Here is a 23,343-nt window from a genome sequence, read left to right as displayed (position 1 = left end):
CTCTGAAGTTTGGGGTGCTGGTTTTTTCTCCTGAACTAAGTGAATGATATTTGCATGTTTGATTAAACTGAGATTGTTAACCCCTTAACGTTGCTTTCCTTAGTAAAGCAGATCAAAAGAACCTGGGCTTGCAGCATTCTTGTTGTTAGGCTTGTGTTGGTTTTTCACCCCCACAGCAGCTGCTAGCTGACTTGTTGCAATACTAGTGGAGACAGGAATTCAGAGAATCGGATGGCATGGAATAATTACATTACAGGTGATGATCTGATTATCTGAGGACTCCTACGCAACTAAGGGGAAGAAGAGATGGAGGTCGTAGTCACTTACTATAGCAATCTACTCTTTGATAAACCCAAAGAATCCAGCTTCTGGGCTAAGAATTCACTATTTCACAAAAACTGCTGGGAAAATGATAGGGCAGAAACTGGGCATAGATCGATATCTTACACTGTACACCAAAATAAAGTCAAAATGGCTTCATGATTTAGGAATAAAGGCTGATACTATAAGCAATTTGGGAAAGCAAGGAACAGTTTACCTGTCAGATTTATGGGAAAGGAAAGAATTCATGACACAACAAGAGATAAAGAGCATTACAAACTGCAAAATGGATAATTTTGATTATGTTAAATTGAAAAGTTTTTGTATAAACAAAGCCAATTCAACAAAGATTAGGAGGGAAGCAGAAAACTGGGAGAAAATCTTTGCAACTAGTGCCTCATCTCTAAAATATACAGGGGACTGAGCCAAATTTAGAGGAATACAAGTCATTCCCCCATGGAGAAATGGTCAAAGGATACGAACAGGCAGTTTTCAGATGAAGAAATAAAAGCTATCTATAGTCATATGAAAAAATGCTCAAAATCACTACTGATTAGAGAAATGCAAATCAAAACAACTCTTAGGTACCACATCTCTCCTGTCAGATTGGCTAACATAACAAAACAGGAAAATGAGAAATGCTGGAGAGGATGTGGGAAAATTGGAACATTCTTACATTGTTGGTGGAGCTGTGAACTGATCCAGCCATTTTGGAGAGCAATTTGGAACTATGCCCAAAGGGCTATAAAAATGTTCATACCCTTTGACCCAGCAATACCACTTCTAGGGATGTATCCTAAAGAGATCACACAATTGGGCAATGGACCAGTATGTACAAAAATATTCATAGCGGCTCTTTTTGTGGTAGCAAAGAATTGGAAATCAAGGAGATACCCATCAATTGGGAATGGCTGAACAAGATGTGGTATATGAATGTAATGGAATACTATTGTGCTATAAGAAATGGGGAAGATACGGACTTCATAAAAACCTGGAAAGACCTAAACGATATGATGCTGAGTGAGCGGAGCAGAACCAGGAGAATATTATACACAACCATAGACATATTGATTCTGTGATGACTGACCTTGATGGACTTGGCTCTTCTCAGCAATACAAGGTTCAAAGACAACTCCAAAGGACTCATGATGGGGAGAGCTATCTATATCCAGAGAAAGATCTATGGAGTCTGAATGCAGATTGAGGCAAACTATATGCTCTGCTTTTCCTTTTCTTTTTCTTTTCTCTTTTGTTTTTTTGATTTTGATTTTGTTTCTTCTTTCTCATGATTTATTCCATTGGTCATAATTGTTCTTTACAACTTGACTATTGTGTAAATAAGTTTAACACGAAGGTATATGTAGAAGATATATCGGATTCCATCTTGGGAAGGTGGGGGCGGAAAAAACCTGGAACTCAAAATCATGTGGAACTGAGTATTGTAAACTAAAAATAAAAAATCTCAACATAAAAAGAAAAAGAAAAAATAATAAAAAGAAAAGAAAAGAAAAGATGGAGGTCATGGGAGGGGAAACACTTGAACTGTGAGCTCTAGGTGATTCAAGAGACATTGCCATTTACGTCGAAGTCCCCAAGTATGAAGACTGGGTTTGGGGTTGGAGAAGAAGAACCTGTCTTGAGTTCACTGAGAAACGACTAAGAGACTGGCAAAGTTGACATAAAAGGAAAATAACAAATGTTCCAGGGGTTGTGGGGGAAAAAAACACATTAATGCACTGTTAGTGGAGTTGTGAATTGGTTCAATCATCCTGGAAAGCAGTTTTGGAACTTTGCCCCCAAAGTTACTAAACTGTGCATTTGCCACAACTAGGCCTACACTGCTAGACCATTTAACCTAGAAATACCTAGGCTACATAACAAAAAGATAAAAAAAAGGGGGACCCATATGCAAAAATATTTATAGCAACTTCTTTTCTTTTCTTTTGTGGTTGAAAAGAACTGGAAACCAAGGGAGTGACCTTCAGTTGAAGAATGGTTGAACAAATTATGATGTATGAATGTAATGAATTTTACTGTTCTGAATGAAATGATGAAAGGGAGGCTATCAGAGACACCGGTGGGAAAACTTAGACGAATCGATGCAGAGTGAAAGGAGCAGAAGCAGGAGAACAATTTATACAATTAGCAACATTGTAAAGACGAACTTGAGAGACTTTAGAACTCTGATCAACGACATCGACAGCCACATTTCCAGAGGACCCAACATAGAACATGCTACCCATCTCCTGAGAGAGTGGTGATGGAAATCAGGAGGCAGATTACGACACAGTTTTTGGAAACCGCCAGTAAGAGATTTTGTTTTGCTTGATCATGCATATTTGTTACAAGGGCTTTGTTTTTCTTTTCTTTTTCCCAATGAGGGAAGGTGTGGGAAGATACATTTGTATGTGAAAATTTAATTATTATTAAAGTAATAATCATTGAAATTATTTTTTTTAAAAGAAAAGACTAAGAGTGGCTTGGCCATCGCTAGACAACTGGGACAAGGAGTTCAACTAAGTGACACAAATAGATGGAGTGAAACTCAGAAGGAAGAGGTGGCATCCTTGGCACAGTGGGCGGAGCGGCTGGAAGGCACGCTGAGGGGTGGAGATGTATCCGCTACACCGGGAGGTAAGTGTGTGTCGGGGGGTGGTTCAAGGGGCAGTGCCTAGTCCTACAGCTGGAAGTCCTGGGATCTTTTCGCAGCCCAGTAAAAGCCGCAACCAGCAAGGCAGTGGTATTCATTAAGCCACATTCCCCAGAACACTCCGCCTGCAAAGCGAGGGGCGGGACTTTCCCGCGACAAGGGAGGGGACTGCGGGTCGAGAGGCGTCCCCAGGGCGGGGCAGCGGACGCCAGAGTTCAACACCACCCGCTCCCCGCCCAGTTAGCCGGCCAGGATTGCAACAAAGTATCCACCACCCGGTGCGCCGCGCACCGCCGCTTTAAACACCGCTTCCGCCCCGTGCGACCCCATTGGCCAGGCGGCAGGGATGCATGCTTCCCATTGGCGGGAGGAGACAATCGAGGCCCCGCCCCCTCCCCACGCTCTCTGGGGAGGTGCTGCCGTCGGGACGTTCGGCCGCGGCGTGGCGCCCCGCCTCTTCGCTTGGCTCCCTCCGCCTCTCCCGCCCCATCTCCGCCCCCAATAGCCAATGCTGCTGAGCGGCGGCCCGCGGGGCAGATGCACGCGCTGGGACCCCGCTAGCTCGAGCAGCCGCTGCGCGCGCGGAAGAGAGAGCAGGCGGACAGGAAGTGAGGGAGGGGACAGCGGGAGAAGGGGAGGGGCCCGAGGGTCGAGGCCGCCGCGGGGAGGCCGAGCGCGGGGCGGGGTGGCGCGCGCGCCCGGCTTACCTCGCGCGCGCGCTCTGGGCTCCTCGAGCCGCGCCCCCCGCCCGGGAGAGGCGGGCTGGATCATCCCGGGGCGGGGGGGAGGTTAGAGGGGGAGGGGCGGGGTGAGGTGAGCAGGAGGCGGTGACGAGACAGCGAGGCCAGGAGGGAGGGGAAGGAAGGGGCCATGGCCGCCTGCTGAGGCGGCGGCGGCGGGGGGGAGGGGGTGGCTCGACCCCCGGCTCCGGGAGGCGAGGCGAGGGCGGACGGACGGACGGACATGGGTCCCCGGAGGAATAGCAGCAGCAGCAGCAGCCGCCGCCGTCGCCGCCGCCGGAGGACGCGGTCCTGAGAGGCCCCGGGGCCCAGGCGCAGCCCCCCGGGCGGGGTGAGTGAGGGGGAGGGGAGGGGCTTGGGGTCCCGTGCCTCCGCCCCTTGACCCTTGACCCTCGCGCCCTCTGACCCGCCGCCGCCGGGCCCGCGTTCTCTTCCCCGCCCCTCCCCCAAGTCCCGGAAGCAGTGGGTGTTTCTCGGTCCCGGGGTGTGGCGTGCCTTCTTTCCCCCCCCCCCTCGCCGCCCCCCCCCCCACCCTGCACTTGCGCTGGGATGGGAGAGGCCCCCGGGGCCAAGGAAGGGGCTGTTCTTTGTTTGGGAGGGAAGACCAGGTTGCCCTGAAGGGCTAGGACAATAGCTACCTTGAGCACCCTTCCTGCGGGGCAGGCCTGGGAGGCTGCCCGGGCCTGAGAAGTTGGGGGGGGGTGGGGCAGGACCTTGTTTCTCCCCGGGTCTGGGTAGTGATGGGAGCCGGTGTGGCCTGGGCTCCTCCCTCAACGCACCCCCCCCCCGTGTGATGCAGCATCTATGCAGTATCGAGGAGGGTGGGAGAGAAAAACTAAAGTCTCCCAACCTTAGTGACCTGTTATTGTACCTTATTTAAAAAAGAAATCCAAACCCCCCACCATTCGCAAGCCCAGGGATACTCTGGAGGGGGGGCTTTGACACCTCTAGACAGTCTACAGTTGGGAGGAGAGAACCAATGAAATAGGTTATTGCTTTCTGCCATGCTGTCCTCTTTGGGCATGGGATTGCTTGGTGGGGGGTGGGGGAGGTCTTCCTTCCGATTCCCAGCTCCCAGTCTTTAATCTATGCTGAATAATAGATCTAGAGCTGGGAAGAATTTAAGAGCTCCTCTGTTCCACTCTGCACTTTTACTGATAAGGAACGGGAGGCCCTAAGGTTAGTAGGTTAAGTAATTTGCCCAAGGTCACAAGTATTAAGTGCTGGAGCCTAGATTAAAACCCTGGTTCTGTGATTCAACATCCATTGCTCTGGACTGTAATGCAAAAATCCAGCACTATTCCGTGCTCCTTTAACTTGGTCTTTTTACAAGGTTAGTTAGCTTCATTGCTTTGGGTTGATTTCATGAGGACAGACCCAGGGTCCTGCCAGTTACTATGACTTTGGGTAAGTCATTTAGCTATTCTGGGCCTCGAATTCTTAATTTGTAAAGTGAAGTGGTTGGATTAGAAAATCCCCAAGATACCTTCTTCCTCTAAATTTTTTGTGAGAATTCACCAAAAGTCTAGGAAAGGGAGTTACCTAAAGTGGCGTGGCTCTAGGCTTTCTATGGCCACCATGGCAAAGCAGAAGTCACTCTGGGGATGAGATGTGTTTATGTTGGTAGAAAGGGTTACACTTAGGAATATATAATTTTCTCCACCGAGCCCCCCCACCCCCCTCACTTTCAGGAAAGTTGAAATGGCTTAAGGTTTCCAGCCTCTGGAGTTCTTAAACAAGGTGGAAAACCCAGTAATCAGTAAATTGGGGAGGGAGAGGGGAGCTGGGGATGGGGGACAAGACCCAGTAGAGGTCCTCTGGACTTAAGCTATGCTTCCTCCCCGCAACCCTCAATGTGTACAGCTGTGTTGCCGCCTGCTGTGCTATGAGCAGTCAGAACGTCTTCTCCACGAGAGTTTGCAAATGAAAATGGAGGAAATGTCTTTGTCTGGCCTGGATAACAGCAAGCTGGAGGTGAGGACTCTCCTTTCTGTTTCTCTGTCATCTTTGTTCTCTGGGCATCTATATTCGATATCAGTGGCAAAGAGAAACCGTTGGGCACGGTGGTATGACAGAAGGGGCACTGAAGGATTTGGAGTTAGAAAAGGCTTGGGTTCAAATATTGCATTTGCCATTTTCTACCTGCCCAAGGTCACATCAACTTTCCATAACTGAGTTTTTGTCTCCGAAAAATGAGGAGGTTGAATTAAATGTTCTAAGGATAGACTAGATAGTCTCCAAAAGTCCCTTAAGGCTCTCTACCTTAGGCTCCAGGAATTTGGAATAACCACTTCTTTGGGGAAAGGAGTAACTGAAAGCCTTGAGAACTAGGAGAAAGAAGAATAGGAATTCAAGATGGGGGATGGGCCTCTCATGCCTGGATCTGAAGCAGTTGTAGGTAACATTAGGGAAGAGGTTCAAGTAAAAAGGTCCCTTGCACTCAGTGTTGTTCTTTCGTGGGGCGCAGGCCATTGCTCATGAGATTTATACAGACCTGGTGGAAGACGCTTGTCTGGGACTCTGCTTTGAGGTGCACCGGGCTGTCAAGTGTGGCTACTTCTTCTTGGATGACACAGACCCTGACAGCATGAAGGACTTTGGTGAGACTCAGATGGTGGAACGATACAATTCTATCCTAGAGGCTTACTCCCTGTCACCATAGACGAAACCTTGGCCTTGGGGAGAATAATTTTCCTTGCTTCGTGACTTAGGGTTTTTATGGTTAATTGTGGGATGGGGGCTGGATTTTCTAGACTAACTCTACCTGGGTTATGAACTGAGTGGGAATTGAAAAGACCTGATGCTTTACAAAAGGTTACACTTAGGAATTACACAGCCTTGGCTTTCCTGGCTTGGGGGGGTGGGGGGAATTGGAGGAGGCAGGTAAACAGGGTAGGGATGTGCAGGTGGGAGCGTGTTCTTTGTCATGGTCCCGGCCCAGGATTGGTATCCCTTTCATGCCTGCGCCGTCTCCACCATAACTGCTAAGCCCTGCGGTGGGTACAGACGTGACCTTCAGAACCTTCCTTGGGAACAGCAGACCTTTCCTTTCTCCCATAGTCCCATGCGTCCGTCCCTGCCCATGGGGAGTCGCATGTCATAGCTGAGGGGGGAGTTGTGTGTGAAACGAGGGCTGCTTACTGAAGGTGTCTAAAGGATCCTCCTCCTTACCCTGATCTCTGTGACCCTCATCTCCCCAGAGATTGTAGACCAGCCTGGAGTGGATATCTTCGGGCAAGTGTACAATCAGTGGAAGAACAAGGAATGTGTTTGCCCCAACTGCAGCCGCAGCATCGCCGCCTCCCGCTTTGCTCCCCACCTGGAGAAGTGTCTGGGCATGGGCCGAAATAGCAGCCGCATCGCCAACCGTCGGTGAGTGGGCAGGGAAGCCCTCAGGTGGAGGGGCAATCACGGAGAGACCCCCATAATCACCTCCCATCTCCTCCGGACAGGATCGCCAGCAGCAACAACATGAATAAGTCTGAGAGCGACCAGGAAGACAACGATGATATCAATGACAACGACTGGTTTTATGGCTCGGAGAAGAAAGGTAGTGTAGATCTGCCTGGGAGAATCTGGGGGGCGGGGGCGGGGCGCAACACCCAGTTCATGCTTCGTTGTGGGGGGTAGTAGGCTTTCCCTTGTGGGGCCTTAGATTTGGAAGCTTCAGGTAATCGCAATCATGTTCCTTTTCTCCTCATAGCAAAGAAGAGAAAATCAGACAAGGTGAGAGATGGGCAGACGGAGGAATAGTGGAGTGGGGGGTACACAGAGAAGATACGCTTCCCTCTGGGCCCTCAAGGAGGCTTTGTGGGCTTCAAGCTAAGGGTATTTTTGGTTGACCTGGCAACGGGATAGCTAAGTACTAGGGTAGAGAGAGGAGGGGAATTGGGGGAGCGGAGTGGGGACTTGGGATGTTCTTACGTCAACCCCCTTTGCTTTTCCTGCTTCTTTGCTCCTCTATACCCTAACCCTTTTCTCTCTTTCCAGAACCCCAACTCCCCTCGAAGGTCCAAGTCGTTAAAACACAAAAATGGTAAGTGGGGCCAGGGAGGACTTCAGACTGTGACTGTGGGGATAAGAGACTAAGGAAACCATCTGGGGAGAGTCGGTGACCCTTCTGTCACCCCCACATCCTCTCTAGTTATTTACAGGCCCATCTACCTGTACCTCTACGTCCAATCCCCCTCCTGTTTTTTTTTTTCTTTTTCAGGGGAACTTAGCAGCAATTCAGATCCTTTTAAGGTGAGTAGGGCCAGTACCATCTCTGATAGTTCCTCTACCTTTTTTCATCCTTGGTGGGGTGAATTTTTCTCCGTATGGATTCAGTTGACACAAGTTGGGAGTGTGTTGCTCTTTGTATTACGGCAAATCGAATGATGTTCTAACAGCCAGAAGCAGTGAGTGGTTTTGGGACCTCCTCCTACCTGGTTTCCTCTTGTGCAGCTGAAATGATTCACTTGAAAAACTGCGATCGTAAAACCTTGCTACTTAAGGGCTGTTATGTATCCACTGCCACCTCATTAACTCTTTCCATCTCCTTTTCCCCATCTTCCCTCTCACTGACCTTCTCTCATCTTTTCACAGTATAGCAACTCTTCTGGGATCAACTATGAAACGCTGGGTCCTGAGGAGCTTCGAACCCTGCTTACCACAGTGAGACCCTAGGAAGGGGAGGTATCTGGGCCTGGGAAGGTGTGGAGTGAGAGAAAGATTATGAAGGTCAGGTAGTGGCAGGACAGCCCTCTCCCACCTGGCTGTCTGTTCTGATTTGTGGATTGGGGGAAGAAGGGATGAGGTTGCTGTCATTTAAGACTTGGGATCTAGAATTTAGGAAGGAGGGACTGTTTAATAATATAGTGTAGATTCGTCTTTTTGTCGTCGCCTCAGCTTTGTGTTCTTCTTACAGCAATGTGGGGTGATCTCTGAACATACAAAGAAGATGTGTACTAGGTAAGCAAGGGCCGGAGTGCTGGGTGGAGGGGGAGTAGCACTTGCTTCTCTACCCACCAAGGAGTGCCAAGCTAAATAGCATTATCTTCTCTCCTAACCCTTGAGATGGGCTGTGGGTTTCAGATGTCTCTGGGAATGAGTCCCTCTCCTTTGGTGTGGAATCATAGAGATAGACTAGCTACACTCTGCCATTGTAGGTAAAACGTCAGCATTCATACTTTGTTGTACAATATAGGGAACAGAGCTTTCTATACAAACCTCCCTCTTTTACCAAGGTAGGACATATCCAGAGGGCCCAGAGAATGTAGGCATCCGAGTTTCCTGGCCACAGTTGGGCTGTCACAAACATTTCCCTCACAGGTCCCTTCGCTGCCCCCAGCACACGGATGAGCAGAGACGGGCTGTGCGTGTCTACTTCCTGGGCCCCTCAGCGTAAGCAGCCACTGTAAAGGGACGTTGGGGATAGGGTGGGGTGGGTTGTGTCCTCAGGAGATGACCAGTGTCCCTAATATCCCTCTCACCTCCAGCCCTTTGCCTGAGGCAGAGGGCTCTGTAGAGAACGACAGCTTTGATGTGGCTGACAGCCAGGCCCTGATGAGCCGGCTACAGTGGGATGGCTCCTCTGATCTCTCACCCTCTGACTCTGCTTCTTCCAAGACGAGTGAGAATCGGGCTGGGGGGTGGGAGAAACTGGTTGGGGGGCAGTAAAGAATTCTTAGTCTTCCATGTGCCCAGCACAGTGTCAAAGAATAAAACTCTAAAATGTTGTTCCCGAGGGGAGTAGAAGTGTAGAAATGTCTACCCTATATTTAGAAAACGGGGCAATCTCTAGTAGCCTTCCACAGACTCATTCTCTCTGCCTTCCCCCCAGGCACTAATAACTCTGAATCAAGGAAGACCAAGAAAAAGAAACCCCACCTAAGTCTGGTGGGGGCAGCTCCAGGCCTCAGCTCCAACAAGAAGAAGAAGCCAAAGCCCCCTGCACCCCCCACACCTAGCATCTATGATGACATCAATTGACCAGAGGCTGGAGGGTGTTCCCTTATCTGGGCCAATCTCCCCCATCCCACCCCAATTCTGGTTGACAGGTGGCAGCCTTCGGCAAAGGCCGGGGATTTGGGGTTGTGAAGTATGGGGGGGGATCACACCAGCTCCTGGTTTGAACCACAGCATGATGGCAGGATCCTATTGACTGTGCACGACCCTCAGGCGTGCAGGACTCAGACCTGGACATACTCTGCCTTGAACAAGTTTTTCTGGGGAGAGTGTTTTTTTATTTATTCTGTGATTTCCTGGATGTCCAGCTGGGATTGAGAGGAGCGGGGCCAGACTTGGATACCATGCTAGGGTGCATATACTGCCTGCCTTTCACCCCAGGGATTGAATGAAATCCCATGGAAGGCACATTGTGGCTGTCCTGGGGGCTGTGCATTGGGAACTGAGCCCCAAAGAGGCCCGTCTGCCTTTCGCAATGTGAATGGGTCTGGTGCTTGTGGCTGAGGGCTACTCTGCTGCCCGTTCCCAGAGTCCTGTCCAATGACCCTCTTCCTGGAGTGGGTGGGTAGGCACAGAGTATCCCCTTCTTGGGGCAGTTCAGACTGGTTCCCCTCTCCACCTTTCTCCTCAGTATCTTAGGGTCACCCGGGCCATGTGAGCCCCCCCTCTGTTGGAGAGCCAAGAGGGGCTGCCAGAAACCTCTGGCTTCAGGGAATGGGAAGGGAGAGGGGAGGAAGGGGAAACTGCTTATCGGAACTTTCCTTTTCCCCCTTCCCTAAACCCCAGAACCCTTGGGGGACAGGGCCCCAAAGTGAGTGGGAACGGTGCTGCTTTATTTGAAATGTTTTCTTACCTCATCCCCTGCCCTGGGAAAGGGCCCAGCCTCACCCTCAGGGTGGCCCCAAGTTCCCCCTGCTTACCCTTTTGTCCTGATAGGACTCCCCAGGTCCTTATTTGCTGCTTGCTGCCCTCTTTCACTCCTATGTGCTTTAGTTCATCTCTTGCCTTTCCTTCTTAGCTTCCCCCCCCCCCCCCAAGTTATTTATTCTGGACTTGTGGTCTGACATTCTGAGGAGAGTCCTGATCTTATATAGTGGTTGGGAAGAGGATAGATGTGCCCATAGGCTTGTACCAGAGGAGAAAAAGACCTAGTACACCAGATATTGCCCATTACATCCTGCAAAGTTGGAATGGAAGTATTCCCTTTTCCCTCCACCTTACCACCCAGACCCATCAGGCCTGGGGGTCTGGGATACTTACCAGTTTTGAAAGTTAGTGGGAATACTACTGGACTTGAAACACAATATCCTGAGTAACCTTGTGGAGGGAGTGGGGTGGGCATTTATCTTTCCTCCCAGGATGGGGAAATCCAATACTGATCTGGCCTACTGGATCCTAGCATTAGTAGACAGGACTGGATTAACAAATTTGGGTGGGTCCTGGATAGCTAGCAGATTGGGGGACCCCCCCAATTCCTACCCACCATCTCCAACTCCCTGGCTGGGCCTGGTTACTGATTGGTTTTTAACCCAAGAATTTTGTTTTTTAAAGGAAGAAATAAAGCCAAACCTGAGTGTGAGAGTAGAAGCTGGGCCCCAGGGCAATCCCTGCCCCGTATTTACAATAACCCTCCCCCTTTTTGGAGGGAACCTAGCGCTCCTTAGCCCTTCCAAATCATGTCTTGGAAGCAGGTTGGTATTGGAGAAGGGGCAATCCTGCTGGTTGGGTGGGGGCATGGAACCCCCACCTTCTGAGAGGTGACAACAGCTCCCCGGGGCCCAGTGATGCTTTTATTATACTGAGGCCCAGGTGGTTCCTACCTTCCCCTTCCTGTCTGAAGAGGGAAAGCTAGGAAGCATTTTGGGAGATTTCCCAATGTTGACTTGCCCAACTACGATTCAGCTCTCTGGGCACAGCCCCACTCCCTGCTGGGCTATATGAGATGAGCCTGGCCCAGCTGGGATCTTTAGGGAACAATTTCTTTCCCTTTGGGGAAAGAGGGCTTACTGCCCTTTAATTGCTGGGTTAGGAGCTTTCCAGGCCTCTCCCTTTCCCTTCTCTAGTAACAGGCTATGTGGATTTTGCTTCCCTTCCTTCCCCTAGTTCCCAGCTAGATGTACTGTCCATCCTGTAGCCTCTCATGTGTCTGAGTATGTGTGTGGGGGTTCTGTATTGATTTTTCTTTGTGGCCGGTGGCTTTTCTCCTTCCATGCATCACTCCCCCCCTGCATGCCCAGGGGCCACCTGCCTGGCACTAATGCATGCTGGGGCCATTGGGAGGGAGGGGTGTTGCTGTCCTGTGGTTTTGAAATTTTATTTTTGCATATGTAATCCATCTTGTACAGGTAGCTAACTTTGTAAACGCTGTGTATTCCCCATCCCCCATGGCTGCTGGTGTAAATAAATTGCATTTTCCTGTTGTTAAGTAGGCTTGTTCATCCTCCACAATCACTCTGGGGGAAGGGCTGGAGATTGACCCACTTGTCAAAAGAATGAAAGCTCAGAGGCAAGTTTTGAGTGACCAAGGCTGGCCACAAAAGCAAAACTTTATTCAATCACAGGCAGTGGCCATCGAGTCAGGAGCCATAGGGGCAGAAGTCTCCATGCCACAAGGGCAGTTATTTCAACCACAGAGGGCATAATAGTGCAGACATTTCTTCATGGTGTCCTGGCCATGGATTTGAGGCAGTAGCAGTCCTAGCCCTACCCCTGCACTTCTTGATCCTAAGGTCTCACCTCTGACTCCCAGAGATCTGTCTCAACTCTAAAGGGCTTTGTAAAAAAACAAGTATGCAAGCAAAGTGCTCTAGAAAAGGGGAAAACCTTGGAAATTCCAGAACATGAGAAACCATCCTACTATCACTACTTGGGGGCCAAGGAGCTGAAGGGAAGAGCTGGTCCAATGAAGTACCTTGGCCCTGCCCACCCCCTTCCTGAAGCAGACTAGATTTGGTCATCTTATAAAGAAACTTAAGGACTTGACCGTGGAAACAAGAGGAGGTGGTTTGGCTGACGACTAGGCACAGGGGCCCTGTTGCCCCTGACAGAAGCATGCTGTGGATACTGCTATGCTCCCCTAGTTGGCTGCCCAATATAGAGAGCAGCCATGCAGGAAGCTGGACAGGCCAGGGGCTCCAGTGTGTGCAAAGCTGGTGACACAAAAGAGATGGGGGCAGCTGGCAGGGGGCCCCCTTATATTCTAGGGTCACCTAAGAGCCTGCACCTCTACCAAGTGGGACCATTAGCACAGAGCCCACCCAAGGGGAGGACAATCACTCACACTGGCATCATGGGTGTGTGTCTGGCAGGGTGGGGTGGAGTCCTCATTTCTACCTGAGAGTTGTTAATGGGCAGGGAAAGGGGTATGGTCACCCTGCTTGGGGTAGAGTTGAGAGCATGGAAGAGGCCACATGCCTACCTCCCATGGAGGGCCCACATCCCTTTTCCCGACCATCCCAGGCCCTGGGGTCCTTGGCACCCAACTCTGGGCAGGGAAATAGGGAGGGGAAGGAAGACTGGGTCTTCTTCCCACCCCCATGGTGTCTTTATCGTCCATACATCCCAAAAACCAGGAAGCTGAAGAATACAGTGACCCCTACCAAAGAGACAGTGGCAGGTGCTGTGAAGAACTGTCGGTAGTTGATACGGAAGTACCAAACTACACCCAGCAGCACCACAAATACCGGCACCATGAGGCTTCCCACATTGACGCTGAGACCCGGCGGCTCTGTGGTGGGAGAAGCGGGCAATGCAGAGGGGCCGGACGCTGCTGGCCCTGGGGGTGATCGGTGACAGTGGATTACACAGTTGTCAGTGATGTTTAGGGAGCGCAGGGTTTGAGCCGGATCCTGTAGCAGGCGGCCTTGGTAAATCAGTTTCATCTGACTCTCCTGCCCAGGAAAGTATTTGCTATGAAAACAGGAGACAAAAGTCAGAATGATGAACAGAGCTGGGGGACAGAAAAAGAGACAAGTTTAGGACGGGAGAGTAGCTTAATTGCACATTCCCAGAGACCTCTCAGGTATGCTGGTCTTGTGCCAGCCTTCCTACCTAAGGGTCAGGAGCCCACCTTCTCTTGCTTACCTCTTAAGGGTGCCCACGGTGTCCTCAGGCCTGGCCACAGCCAGCTCCTCTGTGTCATTGAGGAATTTGAGTCGAACGTTGATGAGGCCAGGGTTAGGCAGAAGGTGGGTGCTACCCTCAGACCTCAGGGAGGCTTCTGGACTGCTGCCCCCACCACTAGCTGCCCGATTAGGCAGCCCCTGTATGTCAAGCAGGTGGTCGAGGCCTGGCTCAACCCCACCCCCAGCACCAGGCTCACCTGCTGAGTCCCCCCCACCTTCCTCCTCAGCTTTCTCCTCAGTACCCTCTTCAAGATGGGTGGGCTCAGCTGGCTCCGAGGTGCCCGGCCCCCCGACCAGGTGTTCCACGTGACCAAGACGGAGCACAGAGGTGTCACCAGCTGCCACAATGGTGCCCAGGAGCTGGCTACTGCCAGCATCTGCCACGTAGGTGGAGAGCCAGGCCAGTATGAGGGCCAACACCAGCACCACCACACCCACCACCACCGTCACCTCATTGCCCACGCCTTCAATGAGGGTGGTATCAGGTGGTTCCATGGCTGGAATTCTCACTGGGTCTGAGCTGCAGGGGCACAAGGAGGAGAGTATTAGCTGGGGCCTGGAGAGGGCAACTGTGGTCTCCTGCTTTTGTCATAACCATCCCAACTCAAGGGAAAATGGACTCTGGTACTCTTATTGGAGGGGAGAATCCTCTACAACCAAGAATAAAACCTGTCCTCCAATGTGAATCTCAAACTTCTAAATACCAGGAAATACAACCCCTTCTTGGGTCTGTTTTCTAATCCCAAACCTCAGGGTCTCTCAGCATTAAACGCTATTAAAATGGAGGAGGAAAAACACTCTTTGGATCACACCAGATTCTTCATTGGTCAGTGTTTTGAAATTTGTTTTGAGGCTGTAGGCAGATCTGCTGTTGTGCTGGTGGAGGTGGCCTCCAGGACAGGTAAAGGACCTAAGTTAAGTCATCTCTGATGAACAAGGGTGTCCTTTTAGGACACACAATGCCATCACCTAAAGCTTCCCAAACTTGACCTTTCGTTTCCCCTTTGTTCCTAAAGCGCTGGGGACACAGTTTTAAGGTCTCATAACACACTGCAGGCTTAAGAAAGTTGTCACTGTCTCCAGGAGCTGAGTGAGGGCAGACCAGACCCAGGCTGGAGGAGGGCACACAGCCCTGTGGCCCTTCCCTAAGTATCAGAGTCGCCCCACAGGACCCCAGCTGCCCGGGGTTGTTCTCATTTGTCTGTCATTAGAAAGCTGAGCCCAATGGGACCCCGGCGTTTTTCCCTCTGGGCTCACTACAGGCACAGGTCGGAAGACCCTAAGGCAACTCACAAAGACATCCGTTTACCCCGAGGGCACACACAGACCGCCCCCTCCTCCACGCAGCAGAACCGGGGTAAGCTCCCTGAGGGCAGGCATCCCCAGGAGGGGCTCAGTACGGTGCCTGGCACGAAGGAGGGGCTTGATGAACTGCTGGCAGGTTGGGGGGGGGCCCTGCGAGCAAGCTCTCTCGCCCACCCCTCCCGTCTCCCCGGGCTCGAACTCAACCCCTGCCCCCCTCAAAGGGGCAGCTCGGAAACAGTCCTCTCCTGGCTCCCCCGGGAACTGGGCTGGACAGGGCTGGGGTCCGGGTTCAGGCCCCGGGCCAGACTCGGCTTTTGCGTTCCAGACCCCGGGACGTTCCCGGGGCGGGGTCAAAGGTTACTCCCCCACCCCCAAGCTCGGGGCGGGGCCAGAACCCGGAGGGAGGGGCCGAGGGGCGGCCGCGGGGGGTCCTGGGAAACGGAGGGTACCGGCTGGAGAAGAGAGTGGAACGCTCGGCACCGGGGCAGGGGGGCTGGCCCGACGGCTGTTCCCCGAGGGGCCTCACCTAACCTGTCCAGGCGTCCTGGATGCGCCGGGACAGTCCCGGATCTCACCTGCCCGTCCGGGGGAGGCGGGGCGGGGGGGCATCGGCAGCCCCTGATTCCTTCAAGGACCCGGTCTTCCGGCTGGCGCCGGAAGCTACTTGGACACGAGACGGGAAGTCCCGCCTCCGCCCTCTCCTCGCCGCCGTTGCCGCGGACCGGAGTATCTGTAACTGGGTCCATTTGAAAAGCCGACTTCCGGGGAAGCTGCGGGCAGAGGCCCGTAGGAAAGGGGGCGGGACCCTCCGAGAGGCACGGCCAGCGGCGATAGGCGGTACCGAGGGGCGGGGACAGAGCGCATCCTACATTGGTTTGGGTGTGGGTTGGGAGAAGCCGCAAGAGGCAGGCCGGCCTCGGTTGGTTCCTCAGCGCCTTCCGGCCTGCCGGAAAGGACCTTATAGACTGGTCTTGTCTCACCCCCACCTAATAGACGAGGAAACCGAGGCCCCGAGAGGGGAAGTGACTTACCGGCATTAGGATCAGAGGATTAAGAGCCGGAAGGGGCCTGACTAAAGAACGTTCAGTCGAGCACTCCCACCCTTCTTAGGGAAACAGAGGCCCAGCTAAAATTCAACAAATATTCACCCTGCAATTTAAAGTAACTTTCCCGAGGGTCCAGTTAACACGGGTAGAGCCAGGATTTGAATCTAGGGCGGAGAACTGCTCAGTTTCCTGCCATATCCCTCTCTGAACCTTTGTCGCCTTCTGTCTGTCTACCTTTTCCTCTGTGCAGCTCGCACCATCTCCCCAGTGAGACAGTGAAAATGGGGATGGATGGGTTGTGATCATCGATTGTTCACACGGACCAGCCATCGGCTTCTATTAACGCTGCTGCTTTGAGAGGCAGGAAGCATGAGAAAGCTAGCAGGCAGTTTGGAGGTCTGGCTTGGAGGGGAGGAGGGGGAGTGGGCAATCACTCCATCTCTCTTCCTCGGATCCCTCTGAGCCATTTCTGGAACCTCTTCTCCCCAAATAACTTCAAGGAGTAAAATTTCAGATCAAGAAACTCAGGTCCCAGACCAAACCATCTCTTGTACTCGTCCAGAATGGGAATGGAATAGAAACTGAGGCATCTGCTACAAGCCATGATTGGGACCCAGGGGAACAGGAAGATGGGGGAACTTAAGAGGATATGGAGGTGCAAGACTGAAGGGTAAATGACAAAATGTTTGTTCATTTGTCAACTGTCTCTATCCACGAGGTGATGGGGCAGAAAATACTTTGGGTTCTGGCTTCTTTATAGTGGTACACCAAAGTAATGCCCTTTACATTTAAGAGACAGAAGAATCAAGCCTTGAGATTCCCACCTCCCACTTCTCCCCCAGCACTAGTGCCTACCAGTACTGGTTCTATCTTGACAAATGGTCATTGTGGAGGATCCTCCAGGCAATCTGTGAGGGGGGGTTCTTGTTTTGTTACAACATGCATACTTAGGTTTGTCATATATGTTATTTTCTTGTGTTTAATAAAAACTCCCATTGAGCATCCTTCCCATTAATTGTGGCTTTTGGGAGGAGTGGGTGTCCATGGTGTCCTTTGCCCTATTTGAGTGGTCCCATGGACTTAAAAGGCTGAGAACCACTGCTCTCCAAGAGCTCCTTCCTCTAAATGAGAAGGGTTGTGCAGCCACAAACAGGACTTGGGCATCCAGCACCTTCCCCAACTCAAGCTCACTGAATGCTCCCCTCAATCTGAAGGAGCATGTAGTCCTTCAGGGCAGGGGGCAGTGGAAGCTGGGATACAGCAAGGCGACAACGATTCCTGAGGTAGCTCCGGAGGGCATGCCTGGCCAGATGCTGCAGCCGCCGGGGCTGGTTTGCCATTTGGAAGGCTGAATTGTAGAAGGCTTCATGCTCCTAAACCAGGAGAGAAAGTTAATTCACTCAGTGTCCTTGCTTCATGGTGGTCCTATTAGAGAACAATCTAGGTTAGATGAGGAGATGGGCACTGCCCACCCCCATTCTCAGAGGCCCCAATGATTTATGAAGTGTACTTGGGCAATAGGTACAAAAGAGAACACTGATTTGAGGGACTGGTGGAGGGTAGGGACAGGAGAGGAGGAAAGGTCTGTTTAGACTCTTAGGAGGAGTCTGGGATGCTTCTCATGTAGGCAGTTCTTCATAGTTTATTCTTTCTGATGAGGCCCTCCTCCACCTTTTCCAACACACCTCCCCAATTCCCTTCCACAAGTAGGTAAGCCTTACATGGCTAAAACCACTTGCTAGCTCTTCTCTCTGCCTCTACTCACTGATGGTCAGAGCTGTGTCCAGACACCTCAGTGTCTTGTCTCCTGGGGTGGAGGTGGGGGTGGGGGTCTCTGGAGGAGAGGGCTCCATCTCTTCCCTTGTGCCTCGCATAGGGCTAAGCCCACGGGAGACATACTGTCGGACATACCTGCCACAGCTCTGGGGGCACAGCCTCGGCCCAGGTTTCACTAGGTGGGACACAAGGGTAGGCATTGAGCAGTACTTCCAAGGCTTGTGGAGAGGAAGCACATAGCTTCAACATCTGTGGGAGGAGGGCAAGAGAGAGGACAGAATACTAGAAGGAAGCACTACTCATCTTCCCTTTCCCCCAGACCAAGGTGAGTGAGATCACTTCTCCTCAAGCCTAGTCTCAACCTTATTTTGAGGGGCTAGGTGGGGAAAAGGTAGGATATGATTAGGGTTTTTCTCTTCCCTTATCCATGCCTCAGTTTATTTCTTCACTAAGGCATGTTCCCCAACCTTCTAGCTTCCAGCTGCTTCCACTGGACCCCAAACAATTCAATTTCTGCCCCCTTATTTCCACCCCAAATTAGGCACATAACAAGTACTAGAAGTTAGAAAAGGCTTAGGAGTGAAGACAAGCCATCACCAGGGCCAAAGCAGTAGGACCTCCTCTCCTCTTTTGTCCTCCCCTTGACTGGCTTTCTTCTTGACAGCATCATCTGGCCCCAAATGCCAACATCCAGCCATACCCTTATGCCCCATGCCCCCCAGACCTGGCTTTCCCTCCTTTGCCTCCTGCCCCCCCAGACTGTCCTGTCCCTTTGTCTTCCATCACCTCTGGGCGGATTGGTTGAGCCCCATAGTCCAGCAGGGCAGCGATGAGGATCTCAGGCTTCCTGTCAGGGACATCCTCAGCTGCCTGTAGAGCACAGTCCATGGGTGTGTGTCCGGCCCCATTGGGAACATCAGCCTGTGCCCCATGATACAGCAGCAGTTCTGCTAGACGCTCACAACCATTGACGCAGGCATTGTGGAGTGGTGTGTGGCGCTTTCGGCCTGCTGCCTGGGGATCTGCCCCGGCCTCCAGGAGCCGCTGGACCACCCCCTCATGCTGCCGTCCTGGCCCTTCGGCCCCAGCACAGGCTGAGTTGAGGGCAGTTTCGCCTTGGCCTGTACGCAGGGCCACATCAGCCCCATGCTGCAGGTACAAGGCTACGTGTTCTTCCAAGCCCCGACCAGCAGCCACATGCAAGGGCGTGACCTTACTTTCCCTTGACGCCAGGTTCACAGATGCTCCCATTTCCACCAGTAATTTGGCACATCTGGGGGAGTGAGGGAGGAAAACCAGAGTCAATTCCCTAGCAGAGGTCCTAAACCCCTTAGGCCTGTCCCTCCAGCCTCTCAGGATAAAGTAAGGATCCAAGCAGTTTGAGTCTTTGGAGCTACAAGGCATGGTGGACGTACAAGCTCACCAGCATCCCTTTGTACAGGAACTCCCTTGGCCAGTTCTTCCTCTAGCTTTGCTCTGGACTTCTCTATTTCAGAAGCTTCCCTAATTCCCCTTAGTGTACATTCCTTTCCCATCCTTGGTCACCTGGAGCTCTGCTAAGCAAGAAAACTTGCTTTTTTTCTGCAAGGCACTGGGATATGTATACAAAGATAAAGACATGGTCCCTGCCCACAGGGAGTTTTTCAGTCTAGTAGGGAAATCAAATGAAAAAAGAAACACAAAACTATGAATGATTATCCAACTATTCTATGGCAAGTGACACCTCGGCCCCAAAGGAACCTACCGGAAAGACTCAGGGGTAGTACAGAGGTGGAGGGGGGCCATGCCTTCCTCTGATAGCACATTAGCATTGGCTCCAAAGTCAAGAAGCAACCTCACACAGTCTGGCTGGGCCTGGGCACAGGCCTCATGCAAGGCTGTCTGCCCCCCGATTCGGGCATCCGGATCAGCACCCTGGAGGATCAGGTGGCGGACACAGTTGGTGTAGCCTCGGGCTGCCAGAATTTGTAATGGGGTCGTCTGCTTGGTCCTTGGAGTCAGTACCCAGAGGCCTGGGGGATACCATCAAATAGGGTCATGAGCAGAATAAGACAAAACAGGGAGGGGCAGGAAAGGGATGGATACAACTATTTCCTACAAAGGACATAAGAACAGGACTATAGAGTGGACAGGATGAAACATCTTCTATCAAGAGGACTAGGAAAGCCCTCAAGATACCAGATGAAACTGGGCACCGGCCAGGGTCACTTGTTCCTCTACCAAAAAAAGAGGTAGGGCAGGGTAAGCTAAACAGTATTTCCTAAGAACTTGGAGAATATTCTCCATTGGGAGAAAGGAGGAAGTCCCATCTTGGTGTCAACACCAGCAGTGGGGAGGGAATAGTGTCTAAAATTCTTACCCCATGACATTCTTTTCACTCCCCTTTCTACTCACTTAGGCGCCTCCTTGATGCCCCTTACCCAGTTCAGCTGACCATGCTAGCTGGTCACTGACAGTCTCCACAATCATGTTGGCTGTTGTTTCATCCTGGAACAGGGCCTGGATCCGTTGTAGATCACCCACAAACAGGGCATTATGGACAGCTGGATCCCGGCAATAGCAAGGGGTCCGGCTAAGTTGGGTCCGGGTAGTTGGGGGGCACCTCCGGTTGTAGCGCTGCCAGGCAGCTGCCCGGCGCCGATCTTCCCATTCTAGCCACTCTTGCTGCAGGCGAAGTGAGCGCAAAGTGGAAGAAGTGAAGGGGAAAGTCTCCCTTGACATGCTGTGGTGAGCCCAATTTATGAGAGCGGGTGCTCAGGCAATACCGGGCTCACACTACATTACCATCTCTGCTCTGAGGAGCCCCCCTTTGCCAAAGCTGTTTGTTCAGGAGCAGCTGAGGCTATAAATAGGCCTCCCTGGCAATCTGATCAACAAGTTTTGTGCAGTGTCATGGTCCCAGTAGAGAAAAACTTGGGCCTGAGCCCCCTCCAGAGGCCATGCTGTCTTATTAACATGTTTACTTCCATGCTGGGATGTACAGAAGGTCCCAGCTGAGGCTACTCTCTGGATCCCAGTGGCAAGGTCCAGGGTAAGTAAACCAAGTCTGGGTGGGGGGAAAAGAAATCAAGTGGCCTGGGTTTTGCTAGTAAGTTGTTTGGATGATTGACAGACCCGGGAAGTAAAGAGAGATGGAATCAGTCACCAAAGTTAGCAAGAGGAGACATGCCTCCAGCCTCCACACAGGATGAGAGTACAGAACCTAATGAGGTTTCTTTCATCACAGGGACTTAAAAGGAGAAGGCCAGCAGTTAGCCATTGCACACACTCTTATCTCCTTCCCTTCCATTCTCCCTCAAGCCCAGGCAATAAACCAGGGGACAATAATAGCCTGAAAAGGGCCAAAGAGCAGTGCATTCTCCTCTTCCTCAGCCAAGCTCCTAGTTCTCACAAATTGGCAAGTTTGATCACCTCCCAGGTGCTTGGGAAGTTATAGGAAGGTAGAAAACTATCCAAAAATAAAACAGAAGGTCTTCAGGCAGAGAGTGAAAGACCACTCATTGGCGGGATAGTTTAGAGTGCATTCCTGCTTGGGTTGGACTTGGTGTCTTTCCAATACCAAGATTCAAGGAAGTGGTACAGCAAACTCATCTCTCCCCATGGGGATGGCAGCTTTACTTAGACACCTCTAGAGGGGGGAATGGTGCCAAAAAACAGCATCTATGTCAGTACAGGGATCAGCAATGCAGCTTCTGCCAGCTCCCCTAAGGTGAGGGAGGCATCTTTCACAGTTACCCTAAAGACATAGCAGGAGCTTGATATGACCCAAGGGCAATGGAACTTGTTGGATGCCCTCAGGTTTGTTGAGCGCCTTCTCTCTCCTGATACACCATGCTGTGCTCTTGCCCAGGGGATTAAAGGCCTCTATTTGTTTCAAACCTACCCAGAGCTCTCTGCCTTCAACATTTCTTCCCTGCTAAAGCTGTGTTTGATGTTACAGCTGTCCATCCTTCCCACCCAACCCCCACACCCCCAGCCCTGCTTAATAAGTGTACTTGGGTCCTATTTTGGTTTAAACACCTGGGCACTTGAGGTTGTTTTGGTTCTATCATCTTACTGTTTTCCTAAACCAGCCCACTCACCTCACCCTGCCTCTGGTTCCACCTGTCCCACGTAGGTAGGGGTAGATAGTTAAGGAAGTGAGTGGGTGACTAAAGGATCCCTCCCCTCTCCTCTATCTGAGATGCTTTGGGCAGAAATGACATCATGACCAGAAAGTGCTTGGAGATCATCAGAGAAAGGCGCCTCTATAGACTCAGCTATGATTAACCCTATTGGAACTCATTATTGTATAATTAAACTGCCAACCATCTAGATGCAGCAGTTAGCAACCCACAGCTGAATTCCCATGGTTGGAGATCAGCAAAGCAGGGTGGGGCTGAGGGAGCCAAAATGGGTAGTGTGTACACCTTTCCTCTCTTGAAGGGGCAATAAAAACTCAAGGTGAATTGTGGATGGGGGGTGGGGACGGGAATCTTGTTAGGGAAGGGAATAGGAACAGCACCCTCGACTCCCAAATCTGCTCTTGGAACCTTCCCCATCCCTGACCAGTAGAGAGCACTAAACTGAGAGGTACCCTCATTGTGGTGCCCACAGAATATCTTTGTCCCTCTCTCATGCTCCCCAAGGAGCTAAGCAACTTGAGTGGAACATGATTTTCTTTTCTATCCCCCATATTACTGTGAACATACAGAGACTGCTTCATTCACCATTTACTGAGCAGATTCTGGGCAAGGTGCTGTGAGAGATACAAAGGACACAATCACTGTTTTCCACAAGTTTACACTGTAATTGAAAGGCCCAGACACGTAACTCTAGTAACTACAGTGCAAGGTAGAATGTGCTCAGTGCCTTATGAGAAGTATCATGATACAGGAAAATATAGCGACAGATGTGAATGCTGAATCTGTTCACTGGTATGACCTAGACAAATCCACTCACTTCCATGGGCTTCTGCTTCTTCTTTTGTACAACGAGAACATTTCTAAAATCCTTTCCAGCTCTAAACTCCACAGCTATTCTTTTCATCTTTCTATCTTTGGACAAGAGAGTTTAGAAGAGAAAGGCCTGTGGGCTAGAAGAGCCTGAGGGAGTTTCATGGAGACAAGACTGATCTGGGCCTCAAAAGCTAGATGGGAATATGACCAGCAGAGATGGGATGGGGCAGAAGGAAGGAAAGGGACATCCCAGGCAGGAGGTAGGGTAGAGATGAAAGTGGTTAGGTGCATGTGCATCCAAGGGATGGAAAGGGGTCCAGCTTAGTTACAGTAAAATATTCATGTAAGAAAGGTAGATCAGGGCCAGGCCATGGTGCCGACAGTCCCGCAGGCCACCCCACTGTGCCTCTGCATTGGCTGCTCCTCATGCCTGAAATGTCCATCCTCCTCACCTGACCCGCAGAATGTCCCACTTCCTTGACACCCCCCCACCCC

General features: G+C 51.4%; 3 protein-coding genes across 5 annotated transcripts; 1 reads left to right on the top strand and 2 right to left on the bottom strand.

Moving 5' to 3' along the window:
* Nucleotides 1-3,821: 3,821 nt before the first annotated feature.
* Nucleotides 3,822-12,080, top strand: ATXN7L3 (ataxin 7 like 3). Its single transcript, XM_036757072.1, has 13 exons — nucleotides 3,822-4,042; nucleotides 5,575-5,685; nucleotides 6,179-6,311; nucleotides 6,912-7,083; nucleotides 7,164-7,261; nucleotides 7,415-7,437; nucleotides 7,702-7,747; nucleotides 7,925-7,956; nucleotides 8,299-8,367; nucleotides 8,621-8,664; nucleotides 9,025-9,096; nucleotides 9,192-9,325; nucleotides 9,536-12,080. The coding sequence occupies exons 2-13, from the start codon at nucleotides 5,635-5,637 to the stop codon at nucleotides 9,682-9,684; spliced, it is 1,023 nt and encodes a 340-aa protein (XP_036612967.1). The 5' UTR covers nucleotides 3,822-4,042; nucleotides 5,575-5,634; the 3' UTR covers nucleotides 9,685-12,080.
* A 91-nt stretch (nucleotides 12,081-12,171) lies between these two features.
* On the bottom strand, nucleotides 12,172-15,730 carry TMUB2 (transmembrane and ubiquitin like domain containing 2). Of its 3 annotated transcripts, none has more exons than XM_036757283.1 (3): nucleotides 15,616-15,730; nucleotides 13,744-14,304; nucleotides 12,172-13,569 (listed from the first exon to the last, which is right to left on the bottom strand). In XM_036757283.1, the coding sequence occupies exons 1-3, from the start codon at nucleotides 15,696-15,698 to the stop codon at nucleotides 13,206-13,208; spliced, it is 1,008 nt and encodes a 335-aa protein (XP_036613178.1). In that variant the 5' UTR covers nucleotides 15,699-15,730; the 3' UTR covers nucleotides 12,172-13,205. The 3 variants fall into 3 exon arrangements, with proteins under 3 accessions (XP_036613178.1, XP_036613180.1, XP_036613179.1); XM_036757285.1 differs by having other exon boundaries at nucleotides 15,621-15,701; XM_036757284.1 differs by lacking the exon at nucleotides 15,616-15,730 and adding an exon at nucleotides 15,078-15,441.
* Nucleotides 15,731-16,806: 1,076 nt separating this feature from the next.
* Nucleotides 16,807-20,725, bottom strand: ASB16 (ankyrin repeat and SOCS box containing 16). Its single transcript, XM_036757281.1, has 5 exons — nucleotides 20,332-20,725; nucleotides 19,656-19,923; nucleotides 18,698-19,184; nucleotides 18,047-18,160; nucleotides 16,807-17,508 (listed from the first exon to the last, which is right to left on the bottom strand). The coding sequence occupies exons 1-5, from the start codon at nucleotides 20,630-20,632 to the stop codon at nucleotides 17,323-17,325; spliced, it is 1,356 nt and encodes a 451-aa protein (XP_036613176.1). The 5' UTR covers nucleotides 20,633-20,725; the 3' UTR covers nucleotides 16,807-17,322.
* Between the last annotated feature and the right edge of the window lie 2,618 nt (nucleotides 20,726-23,343).

Source organism: Trichosurus vulpecula, chromosome 4 (assembly GCF_011100635.1).
Source record: "Trichosurus vulpecula isolate mTriVul1 chromosome 4, mTriVul1.pri, whole genome shotgun sequence".
In the NCBI taxonomy this organism is placed as follows: Eukaryota; Metazoa; Chordata; class Mammalia; order Diprotodontia; family Phalangeridae; genus Trichosurus; species Trichosurus vulpecula.
The sequence above is the reverse complement of the archived record's forward strand: the minus strand, read 5'-3'. Positions and strand labels throughout refer to the sequence as shown.